Here is a 12328-nt window from a genome sequence, read left to right on the forward strand (position 1 = left end):
GTTGCAGGTGAAGCACTCAACCACGTCGATGCCACCTTGCCCAATGATGCTTCCTGCATGGCGCTTTGAGGCCTGTACTCCGTAAGGGCCTTGGATGTTGGAACCTGTGCCGTGTGGTGTGCTCCCGGCACTCGATCAGCCCTGCCGTCTAGGACGAAGATGGAGGTAGCGCGTGTGTGCCTGCATGGGAGCAACCCCGAACAAGGGGATGCGGCTTGCTGTGCTACTTTGACACCCTCAGAACCGAGCTTGTGCAATGCTGCGGGCGTGGCTACATGGCGGGCAAGTGCGGCATCAGCGATGCCGGAACAGACGTGACGAGAGCAAACAACATCGAACACGACGACGCCCGTTCCCCGTTGCAGCTGCCGCGTTCGTGGCTTGAAACTATTTGGAGAGTTTATGCCAGCAAGGGTAGTAGCTCCATTACAAGCCGGATCCCAGTAGGCGCCGTTAGAGTTTTCAGGCCAAACGCGAGGACCGGCACCTTTTCTTCCTCTCTTCCCTTATCTCTGCGTTCCATGTACGTACGCGTCGCCCACCATGGGGGCCGGCAGGTGCCTTGCGCCTTGACTGCCCAGGATGGAAGCCTGGTTTCGACGCTGAAACAACCCGGGAGCTGGGATTCTTTGCGCGAATCCAAATGGAGATGGAGCTGAGCATGCACACATACAAGCCGGTGGAAACACGAAACGTCTCCGGCGATCCCTGGGTCTGTGCAGCAGACGGATACACTCTGTAAGCGCCCAGGGTTCCGGATGGAATCCGGCTGTCACAGTAGCCCACCAGATAAGAAAAGGTCGAGAAGGACAAATAGGATAATAGGGTTTACAGCTATGATGATATGGGGTCGTGCACTTGTTGGTGGCCCCAGGCGCAGGCCAACACGGCTAGGACCAGTCCTAACAGATGCACTGCACATACGTATTCCATGCCAAATACAACAGCAAAGGCTTCCCTCCAACAAGCTCGGGGCCAAGATCTCGGCCAGCTATTAGCCGGTTCGAAGCCGTATAGTCCAATGCTACGATGCTACGCCACGGGAACCGTCCTTATTAGCTGCCTATTGTAGAATGTAGTCGCGTTAGTCAGGCTCAAGGGCAGAGTTGCGACACCGGAGGATTTCCCCAGATCTATTTACCTAATAACACCGGCTATTAAGACCAAATGAGTCGTGCAATACGTCAGTAGGTCGCGCATATCGCTTACACAGAGGGGCTGTTGGAGCCGGGGGCCTTGAAGAAGGCTCTTCGGCGCGCGCGGAGACCGCACTTGGCGGAGGCGGTGCAATTGCTCTGCTCTGAAATACGGCTCATTGCCTCTTGATGCAAGAGGACTGTATCTAGAAGGATAAGAAGGAAAAAAGAAGCCGTCACTCGACAACGTCACGTAGAATTGTCAGGAACCGGTGGGGTAACCTTACTCCGTCCAGCTCGGCCCCTTTCACCTCGGTCTGTCCGTGCCAGAACCCCCCCCCCCCCTTTCCCCGAAAGCAGCCATGTCCATTGTCCTACACAATGGCCGGTTCTTCCAGTCGGAGGCTTCCGGGTCGCAGGATGCCCATTTCGCGGATTGCCTCGTCGTCGACGAAGCGTCCGGCAAGATCCAACACGTCGGATCGGCCCAGGACGGAGCCGTGCTTGAGGCCCGGGCCGCCGGCGCCCGGCTGCACGACATGGCCGGCCGCGTCGTCGTGCCGGGCTTCATCGACAGCCACATGCACTTGCTCCAGACGGGGGAGCTCCTCAGCCGGCCGAACCTGGACAGCTGCAAGACCCTGGACGAGATCCGCCAGATCATCCGCGACTATGCGCAGGCCAATCCGGACCTGGCCCGCATCATCTGCCGGGGCTGGATGCAGCCATCGACAGATGGCCTCGCCAAGGCCGGTGACTTGGACGACCTGGATCCCCGTCCCATCCACATCTCCGCCGAGGACATGCACTCGGCCTGGTGCAACACGGCCGCCATCGAGGAACTGGGCGTGGCCGACTTGCCAGACCCGCCGGGCGGCGTGATCCATCGTGACGAGAGCGGCAGACCCACGGGCTTGTTGTCCGAGAGTGCCGCCCTCGGCATAGTGTGGCCTTTCCTTACCAGAGCCTCGTCCGTCGACGAAAGAGTGCAGCGCATGCATGACGCCTTTGACGCTTACATCTCGGCCGGCTACACGGGCCTAGTGGAGCTCGCGACCGACGACACAGCATGGGACACCCTCCTGGCCTTCCGGTCCCGGCGGCCAGAGGGCACGTTGCCTATCCCCTTGGCGATCCACTGGCTGATCCTCCCTCAAGCTTCCGAGGAGGAGACGATGAAGCAGGTTGACCGCGCCATCGAGCTGCACGGGCGCTTCAACGCCGTCGACACGCCCGACTGTCGCATCACAGGCATCAAAATTGTATGCGACGGCGTTGTGGACTCGTGCACGGCGGCTCTGCGAGATCCGTACGCGCACAGCGGGCACGTTGAGGAGCCCGTCTGGTCGCTGGAGCAGCTCGCCCCCGTCCTCAAGAAGGCCGATGGCGCAGGGCTGCAGTGCGCTCTGCACGCCATTGGCGACGCCGCCATCAAGCTGGCCCTCGACTCTCTCGAACAGGTTGGCAACCCGACCGGCCGGCACCGCATCGAGCACCTTGAGACATGCACCCCCGAAGACGCCCAGCGTCTCGGCCCGCTGGGCATCATCGCTTCCATCCAGCCGGTGCACGGCGATCCAGCCATCCTGGACGAGTGGCCGAGGCTCCTTGGGCCCCAAAGGTGCAAGCACATTTTCCCGTACGCCGCCTTGGCCAAGGCCGGGGCCGTCCTCGCCCTTGGGACAGACTCTCCCACCGCCTCATTGAAGCCGCTGCCCAACCTGTATGTGGCCACGACTCGGCGCTCGGCACGGGAGCCCGAGAGGGCGGAGCAAACGACTCCGCAATTTGCACTATCCCTGGTGACGGCCTTGGCTGCCGCAACCCGCGGAGCCGCCTATAGCTGCTTCGCTGACCGTTGCACCGGCACCCTTGAAGTGGGCAAGGCGGCCAACTTGGCTGTGATTTGCATGGAGTGGGATGCGCAGAAGCTCTTGGAAGCCAGAGTAGCTGAAACATGGCTTGGCGGCCAAAGGATATACGTTGCAGATACTGAATCATAACGAAATGTTAATCCGCATCAATGATAAGGACGTCACTGTTGTTAGTCATAGATTCGTGGGCATAAGCTTCGGTCCTTGAAGCCATGATAGGTAATCGACCTTGGGCACAACAGCGTCACGACTAGTTGTTTGATTCTTCCAGTCCAGTCAAACGGAAAACTGGAGACGAGTAGGCCCATCCTCGCCTCATCCCGCTTGAGCTGGACGCAGCCCTCCCCTCCTGCCGTAGATCATCAAGTCCAGCCGGATCGGACGTCCGCAATAACCTGATAAGGCCTGGTTCAGGTCTGAAACAGGCCACAAGGTGAGAGAGCATGACGCTTCTCTAGGGGAAATGACTTAATGTCGACGCCTCCCACGCGGATAACATGAACCTCATTCGTCTGTCTTTGTCGAAGGACGACGAGCCTTGCATAGCTGCAAGAGATAAAGACAAACAGGGGCACACACCTCTGGGCCCATTACGTAAAATACGTATGACCAAGGCAACGTGAATGCTCGCGGCATGATGCAAAGACGGCACATCGAGACATATTCTAACAGTGTCCCTTCCTGCAGTCGCCTTGCCCTTTTTGAACTGCCGTTGCTGCTACATCGAGTCAGATGGGCCGGGCTGTTCTTCTCTGGGTTCCCTGGTCTGGGCTCGTTTGAAGAGGAAGGAAACGGGCTTTCACGCCCGTCAGCATAGAGAGAAAATAGGATCGCTGAGTGCTCTCTGGAGGCATCTCGACCCTCACATCATATCGATCCAACATGCGAGTGACTGCTTTGAGCACCACGAGCTCGGCTAGGTGTCGTCCGGGGCAGGTCCTCGAGCCGCCGCCCCAGTTGAGGCTGTACCGATCCATGGCTCGAAGAGTCTCGAGCTCCACATCAGCGTTGAGCCACCGGCCGGGATTGAACTCCGCGGCATCGGGGCCGTAGATGTCCTGGTTGCGGTGTAGAGCGACAGGGTTGCACCCTACCGTCGTATTGGGAGGCATCCACCGCTGATGGATTGAAAGGCCGCCGGCTGGCGTCTTGCGGGGGAGTGACATTGCGACCACGGGGTACAGCCGCATCGCTTCCTTGATCACCGCCCGAGTATACTGCAGCTTGGCAGCGGCAACATGGCCTTTCTCTCCAGGGGCCCCGCGGATTTCGGAAGCCACCTGCGCCTGCACCTCGGCATGAGATCCAATCATGGCCAAGACCGAGGTCAGGGTCGAGGCCATGGTCTCGTGTCCGGCGCCAAAGTTGGTGACGGCCATCTTCCTGAGATACGTCTCGTTGAACTCGGGCTTATCCCGGTGAAGTTGGATCAAATCTGCGAGCAAATCCTCCCTGTCATCTTTCACTGGGATTGGCCTCAGAGCCGCTCTGAGGCGACGTGAGACGCGCCTGGTCACCTCCTGCTTTGTGTGAGCGTGGTTTCCACTGATGGTTTTTCGGGGCTAAACTGACCGGGAAGAAGGCCTTGAAGCTCTGCGGCGTCCTGTACGTGACGCCCCAGAGTTTGCCAAATGCGCGGCCAAAGTCAGGAGAGCAGAAGTCCAGCTTAGTCGCAAGTGGGAAGAGGCCGAACACGGTCTTCCTCCTCCACCCCTGATAGCTGTGGGAGATGGTGCCCCAATCTGTACCGTCGCGAAGCATTCCGGGCGACCAGGACAGAACGCAGGCACCGAGACACTCGACGGCCACAATGTGCATCCAGTCCGTCAAGTCAATCTCTTTGCCTTGCAAGGTGCCGAGTCTCTCGACAACGCGGTCCAGGACACCGTCAACGGCTGCCTCGAACTTGGCCATGTTGGAGGCGTGGTAAGTACGCCCGATCAGCCTCCTTTGAAGGCGATATCGCTTTGCGTCTCGCTCAGACAGGAGATCAAGCGTATCCTGAAAGTGCGGGCGCAAGCGCCAGTCAAGCCGCGGCTTGGTCAAACTCGTTGCAACTGTCCCACCCGTTGAGCATACCGCAAAGCTTCAATATCCCTCTTGAAGAGAGAAACGGGATAATGGAGGAAGGGAACACTAACGGTAAAAGTCAGACTTTTCAAGACCCCTACACGTGTCTACGCAGAAATTGTGAGTCCTTCCGCGTACGCACCAGCTGTTGGATGCAAAGACTCACTGTATATCTGGTCATAGGCCTCCTTGCTGTTAAACCACACCTCGTTTGGGCCAACTCGAACGACACGGCCATACTTCTGATGCAGCGTCATGGCAAGTTGGCCCACGCGGCCGTTCCTTACGTGCAGAGCGTGCCAGACATTCGACACGGCAGCCCATCTCGGCCCCGGGACACGAGCAAGAGGATGGAGATATAGTCGATATGCGGCAACGGCCAGGGCGCAGAGCGCAAGGCCAAGGCAGATATGGGCAAAGAGGCGAGCTGTTGTCAGTATGACGCTTATGGCTGTGGACCAGAAAGATGCAAAGTGCATGTTGTGAGCTCAGTCGGCAATGGGCCTCCCTGCTCGCAAAGTCAAAGGCCAGAGAGGCCTGATAGATGGCTTCGCGTGTGCTTCGGACCACCCAAGGCGTGCTCATTGCTTGGTGAACCCAGGGAGTTGAGCATCCTCGAGCATCGTAGCCGTGTAGGCAGAGCGTCTGGTTGCGGGCTTCTTCCAAGCTGGTACGAGGGATGTGGTGATGGTTTTTTTTGGTGCGCTGGTTGGTGGTGACCAGCGCTGAGTCCCTAACAGTGCTAGCTCGTAGGCGAAGATGTTTAGAGGGTTAGAGACCCACCGGCCCCCTCGGTCCCGAGAAGCTTCTCGTCTACATTTATCCAAAGAGACCGGGATAGCAAAATTAGAGTACGACAACTTCCACCTCATTCTAAGTGAATACAAGTGAATACAACCTTGGGTCTCGTCCTACACACATGTGGTGTTTTGTTATATGCAACCACCCGACTGTTTGACTTGTGGGTTGAGAAGTTGCCTATCACACTCAGGAGTGACAAACACACCCGGTGCTGCCTTCATAGCACTCACATATCCAGGGCTTTAATCCATGATGACACTCTCGGGTAACCACACCGCGAGACTTGGACTTTATTGATCCACCTCATGAGCTGTTAAGACAAACCGTCCGTTGCCCTTTCTGATCCTTCTCGGACTTGCCAAGTTCCGCTTTCGTTGCCAACTCCGCTCGCCACTGCATGCCGTGCGACATGATGGCAAGCAGAGGGGCAAAACACAGCAGATAGAGCCCGCCGACAAGGGTGAAGGACCATCCGACACCCATGGCATCCATCATGGGTACGATTGCAGCGCTTGCTCCCGCACCGACGAGGCACCGCGTCAGATTGTTCGCAGCCGTCGCCGTCCCAGCCTTGCCAGGATGCAAGTCCACCAGCAAAACGTTGGTTGTGTTGTTGTAACCAATCATGCCCATTCCGAAAATCACGCTGATCACGCATGGCACGGCTACGTGCACTGTGGCATTCACCGCCCAACCCCAGCCGATGAGGCTCGCTCCGCCCACAGCGAGCAGTGGAAGCCCGATTTCGAGCCGAGCCCGCTCAACGGGGAATCCAGAGAGATCCTGCTGCCGGCTGCGATCGCACGGGATGCCAAGCTTGGCACAATGCCGCCGGAAGTTCCAGTTGATGAGTGGACCGACGAGGGAGGCAGCGCCTACGGAACCGGCAGCCAGTGGCAGATACATCAATCCGACTTTGATCTCGTCGAATCCATAGCGGTGCGAGAATAATATGGGCATAGCCGAGGCAACACAGTAAAACCCGGCGAACACTATACTGCCAGTCCACAACAGCAGGGCCGTCTCCTTTTCGAAAAGCATAAACAGAGACCCCAAGACGTTTGGTGGCTTGAACTTGAACTGCTTTTCTTTTCGAAGCGTGCTTGAGTCGCCATGGCTTCGGCCTGGCACGACTGTCCTGGGACGGCTTCTTAGTATCTGCCACACGGATCGATACATGGGCGGTGGGTAGAGGGACCCGTCGCCCACAATGTGTCGGCAGGTCTCCGGGAAGAAGAAGATGATCAAGACGATCGTCACCCCAGCAAGGATGGCCAGAAACCAGAAAATGGACCGCCAGCCGAGGAACTCGGAGAGCAGACCTCCAACCACAGGGCCGAGAGCAGGGGCGAGAACGGCTGGGATGACGGTAAAGCCAATGTACTGCCCACGCTCGGCCGAGGTGACTATATCAGCAACGACAGCGGTGCAGAGGGCGACGGTGCTACTCGATCCAGCAGACTGCAGACACCTCAGGCCCAGAAGAGCGCCGTAGTTGGGGGCCAAGGCGAGGCCGATGTTGGCGGCAATGTAGATGACGAAGCAGATCAGATACGCTGGACGTCGGCCGCCGCTATCTGCCAGGGAGCCAATGAACATGGGCGTGATGCCTTGGAAAATCATGTACGTCGTGATTGTCAGGTTGACCTGGGAGCTCGTCACGTCCAGGTCCTTGGCAATGGCCGTCAAGGCAGGAAGGTAGATTTGCGCCGTCAGCGGCGAGAAGAAGGCTGTGACAGCAGCCGCGAGAACCATGGCGCGCTTCTGCCATGTCGTGAAGATGGAATAAGGGGGGGCTGACTTGGGCGGTGATGTTGCTGCTTCGCCATCGTCGCCCGGCTGGTCATGTAGATTCTCGTCAATTGTTTGCCGAGGCTTCTCGGCTTTACTCAGATTCATGTTGTCGGCAACTCGACGTTGACAAGATGAGCTTCAGCTTGGCGCAAGAGTAAGTAGACAGCAGTGGCAGATGTTCATACAGCTGCATCTCGACATACGACATGTAATAAACGAGATACTCAAGGACGGAGAAAGATATGAGACCATGCGTAGTGCTCGCCGTCGAGGCACCCGCGATATCGCTGCCGCAGGGCCGAAACAGGCGCGCCGGACCGGACCGGTGCCGCGCTCGGTGCCGAGTCGGCAAAGCAGACACATAGCCGGGGCCAGCCGACATGCGCTTCAATGCCCTACAGGTGCAGCGCGTCGGGTTGGAGGCCCGTGTAATCTTGGAGTCGACACATTCCGTCCAGGGAAGCGTGGCTCTTCAGAGAGATGGGGCTGCTGCTCGACGCTGAAGACACGTCGAGCTCGGCCCTGTTGGTTTGCTCGTGGAGGCTGACAGAGTGCATGGCGGATTGGCTTGCACGGAAACGCGGCGTCGGCCTCCAGCCAGCTCACCACCTGTCAGAGCACTTGTAGCGGCGATTTGATTCATTTTTACTTAATCGAATGGGAAATAGCGCTTGGATCAGTGATTGTTGGCTGGCTTCTGGAGGTTGGAGCTTGGAGATTGTGTGGCCAAGCAAAGATCGTACTTGGCGAGAGCCGGAATTGCAGATGTTCCGGTCCCGAAAACAGGTGGCCTTTATCCGTACATGTGACAAGTTAATTAATTACAGACGCCCAGCCTGGAAGTATTGACACGCTTCCTGATTCCTCCTCAAACCTCTGAAGCAGGACATCGGGGGATCATGGTATGGAGACGTCTCTGCCGGCCGACACTGTTATCTGATGCTGACCGTAACTCACAGAACGTGACTTACAACTCTGCCCTGCGGCAGAGCAAGGCACTCCGCGCCGAACTGGACAGCCTCAACGCAAAAGGGGCCCTGGCGCCTGCAGAGATTGGTAACGTGTCCGCCTCCTTGGCGTCGTTTGGCAAGACTCTCGAGGAGTACAACCATCTCGCCCGCCAAGAACTCGTCCAGAAAAAGCAGGAAGAAGCCTTTGAGCGCGTCAAGAGGTTTCGCCAAGATCTCTCCGACTTTCGCTCCCAGGTCGACGGGTTGATGAAGACCCGCGAGGACGCGCAACATCAAACAAACAGGGCCGAGCTGCTGGGAAGAAGACCCTACAATGCGACGCCCGAGAACCCGTACGCGAACGCGAGCACGACGGCGCCCAACCCAAACTTCCCGCCCCGGCAGTCCTCCCACGCTGGAGAACCCCTGACGACGGGGTCCTCCGACGAGCTGCGCGAATCCCATGCGTTTCGCGAACAAAACTTTTTTGCCAACACAAACCAGGCACTGGACGACTACATCGCCAGGGGACAGGCTGTCCTGGGAGATCTAGGCCAGCAGCGCGAGATGCTCAAGAACACGCAAAAGCGGCTCTACACCGTCGCCAACACCCTCGGCGTGAGCGGCGACACCATCCGCATGGTCGAACGGCGAGCGCGAGAGGACAAGTGGATCTTTTTCGCGGGCGTCATCGTCTTCTTTTTGTTTTGTTGGCTCGTGCTACACTATCTGCGGTGATGCGGCGCCTTGCACGAGGATGTGTGTTGCTACGGCATGGGGTTCTTAAAGCGTGGCGTTCTGGCTCCCGTGATGCTCCGAGTTCTCCGGGCGCTCGGCTCGAATATCATCCGACTTCTCCTTGCTCCATCATCCTTCCTCTTCGCCGTCGACCTGCCGTAGTGCCAACGTGAACAGCACGTCTTTGGTTGTCTCGACCTCGACGTACTTGGTCTCTGGCCGGACGAGGTTGCTGGTGCTGAGCTTTCCTCCGATTCTTGTCTCCCAGCCGCTGACGTCCCAATGGAGTCCTTTGGTGGAGATGACGCTCGGCTCCTGCAGCGGAATGATCCCGACCTGCTTGCCAAAGACAAGGTCCTCGCCGTCCTCCTTGACGTGGATACGATGAGTGCCGGCCTTGAGGAGGAATGTTATGCTGGACCCGGAGAGGAGATAGACGCGGCCCATGGAGTAGTCGGAGCCGGGCTGAAAGAGGTAAAGGTGGTGGAGTTGGCTGATGCCCTGGTCGACTCGTCCGCCAATGCCACCGAGCGCGACGATGTCGAGCGCTTCTGGCTGAGAACCGCGGATCCACGTGATTGCCTTGGAAAAGTCGGTGGATTCTTGGTCCGTGTCGTGGATGACCTCCGCCGGCTTGGGCTGAGAAGAGTAGAAGTCTCTCACGGACGGCGCGAGGGAATCAAGATCGCCGATAATGGCTTGTAGGTTGGACTACACGCACAGGTCAGATGGACTGGTGAAGGCCTTCATGGGAAGGGCGAGACTTACAAACTTGCCCCTAAACGAAGACAACTCATGTAGCCTATTGGCGCCGCCGTCTGCCGCGACCCGCAGAGTTGCTATATCGGTGTCAGTCGAGGCTCAGCTTGGCTGCATCGATGGAGCCAGGGACCTCCCGAGCAGGGGGTGAGAAATTGCATATCAACGTACAGTTCTTCCAGAGTCGACGCAGATTGGCGCTGTTTTTGAGCGGTTGGTTGAGCACGAGCAGAGCAAAGTCGGGGCTGCTCTCCTGGTCCTGCAGCAGCTTGGCAGGTTGCCACTCAAAGCTCCGAGAGGCCGCCATGTCGAAGGGAAGGGTGATATGCCAATGATCCAACAGTGTAAAGACCAAGTGGCCAGGGATAAGGAGACCGATGCCGCCTTTATAAGTTGAACCAAGCAAACACAGGCGCGTAGAGCTGAAGACAGGGTCCAAGCGCGATAGTTGCCGGGCCGTGACTTTTATGCGCTTCAGCTCTTCAATGCCACCGGGCTTGGACAGGACGGGCTGCGGCGCGGTCGTTTCAAGGCGCAGGACCACAATTGTCACACATCTTCTCCGAGACAAGACCTTTCCAAGTAAGAACTGAACCAGAAAATCCTCATTTTTTTTTTGCTTTGGTGGCTTTGGCTAGCATCGCGCGTTGGTCGCACGCTGTGGACACTTGCACCAAGCCGGCTAATTGTCGGCCGCAATCCAACAGAGTCGTCATGACGATGGCGCCGCGCTGACCAATCCATGCCGTTAATATTTTTTTTGTCATTGGCGACAGCTCCGGGCTTCGTCGAGCTTTCCCGATCCGTTGCTCCCGTATGTGAAATGCGCATCATGTATCGCGCAGCTCTGCGGTCGACATCTCGAGCGACTCTGGGCGCGCCGCCTAGAGCTTTCGTGCGCGCTGCACCACGACGCTTCGCTTCCACACAGTCTCCCGCTGACAAGCCGCGAAGCTGGAAGAGCTCTGCGCTGCGATGGGGCCTCGCCGTGGCGGCGGTGTATTACTACAGCACCGGCTCGGTTTTTGCAGACGAGACGCCTGGTATGATTAGCCTCCCAGCTAGGCATGGCCATCGTGAGATTGACAGGGGCCAGAAGCACGAGCGTTGATACCCGCCCCGTCACCGTTTGCCGAGTCCGACCTACCGACTGTCGATGCCGTTATCGAGGAGAAGCGAAAACAAGCGAGGCCCGATCCAGCAGGAAAAACTCCAGATTCGAACCAAACAGCCGCCTCGCAGCCACAATCCGAAGCACAAACCTCTACAGCAGTGCCTGGATCGCCCGAGGCTCTCGAGGAAGAGGCTGGCCAGGAGGGCGCCTTCAACCCCGAGACGGGCGAGATCAACTGGGACTGTCCTTGCCTCGGCGGCATGGCACATGGCCCCTGCGGAGAAGAGTTCAAGTCCGCCTTTAGCTGTTTTGTCTATTCCACCGAGGAGCCCAAGGGCATGGACTGCATAGAAAAGTTCCAGTACGACTCCCTACCCCTCCGTCATGGCAGACCCAGGGATGCAGTGCTGACGCAGAACCCAGGGGAATGCAGGAGTGCTTCCGGAAATACCCGGACATTTATGGAGCCGAGCTGGCCGACGACGAGCAGTCGGAGGAAATTGACGATGGAGCCAAGCAGCCTCTAGCCTCAGAGACTCCGGCACCTCGTGGCGAACAACGGCCCACACAGCCTCACGAGACAGAAACTCAGGTACTCCGAGAGAACGTCGCCGCCATCAAGCCCGAGACACCCAGCGCAAAGTCGACTGAGAGCTCTGCGCCCGTGAGCTCTGCGCCCGTGAGATGGGCAGATGCAACAGACGCAAACGACGAGGTGGCAAAGTCCGAGGAGAAGAAGGCTCCGAAGGAGTCAAGCCCGAGCAAGGCAACCAAGTGACGTAGAGTAAATCAAAGGTTGGGTGGGGGTGGGGGAAACCTATGTGTGCCTCGCAAAGCGCAGGCATACCGTGTACCTGTCGACATGCCCGTCATGTCTGTATTATCAGCCGCCATAAAGGGGAGCAAGGGAGTATATATGGTAGATGAAGTAGAAGACACGCAACCGCTCTGCACTGCAAGTAAGGGGCGGCCCTCTCATCACCCAGTCGCGTGTCCAGAGTTCTTGTCGCTCGACTCGCTCCGAAAGGATAATTTCTGTCTTGGGCATATCCCAGACTGGATGCTCCAGACTTGAAGCGCAATCTTAACAGG

At 57.9% G+C, this 12328-nt stretch overlaps 6 protein-coding genes across 6 annotated transcripts; 3 read left to right on the forward strand and 3 right to left on the reverse strand.

Moving 5' to 3' along the window:
• Positions 1-1498: 1498 nt before the first annotated feature.
• HRG_00315 (amidohydrolase family domain-containing protein) lies at positions 1499-3139 on the forward strand (the record flags this gene model as incomplete). Its single annotated transcript, XM_044858786.1, has 1 exon — positions 1499-3139. The coding sequence occupies one exon, from the start codon at positions 1499-1501 to the stop codon at positions 3137-3139; it is 1641 nt and encodes a 546-aa protein (XP_044725186.1).
• Positions 3140-3728: 589 nt separating this feature from the next.
• On the reverse strand, positions 3729-5337 carry HRG_00316 (cytochrome p450 domain-containing protein; the record flags this gene model as incomplete). The annotated part of the gene is made up of 5 exons (XM_044858787.1): positions 3729-3776; positions 3877-4530; positions 4583-5067; positions 5152-5187; positions 5247-5337. 5 exons carry the CDS (start codon positions 5335-5337, stop codon positions 3729-3731), a joined length of 1314 nt encoding a protein of 437 aa, XP_044725187.1.
• An 847-nt stretch (positions 5338-6184) lies between these two features.
• Positions 6185-7780, reverse strand: HRG_00317 (major facilitator superfamily domain-containing protein; the record flags this gene model as incomplete). The annotated part of the gene is made up of 1 exon (XM_044858788.1): positions 6185-7780. One exon carries the CDS (start codon positions 7778-7780, stop codon positions 6185-6187), a length of 1596 nt encoding a protein of 531 aa, XP_044725188.1.
• Positions 7781-8574: 794 nt separating this feature from the next.
• HRG_00318 (v-SNARE protein) lies at positions 8575-9363 on the forward strand (the record flags this gene model as incomplete). Its single annotated transcript, XM_044858789.1, has 3 exons — positions 8575-8577; positions 8635-8988; positions 9031-9363. The coding sequence occupies 3 exons, from the start codon at positions 8575-8577 to the stop codon at positions 9361-9363; spliced, it is 690 nt and encodes a 229-aa protein (XP_044725189.1).
• A 129-nt stretch (positions 9364-9492) lies between these two features.
• HRG_00319 (thiamine pyrophosphokinase, catalytic domain-containing protein) lies at positions 9493-10429 on the reverse strand (the record flags this gene model as incomplete). Its single annotated transcript, XM_044858790.1, has 3 exons — positions 9493-10074; positions 10132-10202; positions 10294-10429. 3 exons carry the CDS (start codon positions 10427-10429, stop codon positions 9493-9495), a joined length of 789 nt encoding a protein of 262 aa, XP_044725190.1.
• A 525-nt stretch (positions 10430-10954) lies between these two features.
• Positions 10955-12014, forward strand: HRG_00320 (CHCH domain-containing protein; the record flags this gene model as incomplete). Its single annotated transcript, XM_044858791.1, has 4 exons — positions 10955-11165; positions 11219-11597; positions 11660-11900; positions 11952-12014. The coding sequence occupies 4 exons, from the start codon at positions 10955-10957 to the stop codon at positions 12012-12014; spliced, it is 894 nt and encodes a 297-aa protein (XP_044725191.1).
• Positions 12015-12328: the final 314 nt, after the last annotated feature.

Source organism: Hirsutella rhossiliensis (assembly GCF_020360975.1).
Source record: "Hirsutella rhossiliensis strain HR02 chromosome Unknown scaffold00001, whole genome shotgun sequence".
Taxonomy (NCBI): Eukaryota; Fungi; Ascomycota; class Sordariomycetes; order Hypocreales; family Ophiocordycipitaceae; genus Hirsutella; species Hirsutella rhossiliensis.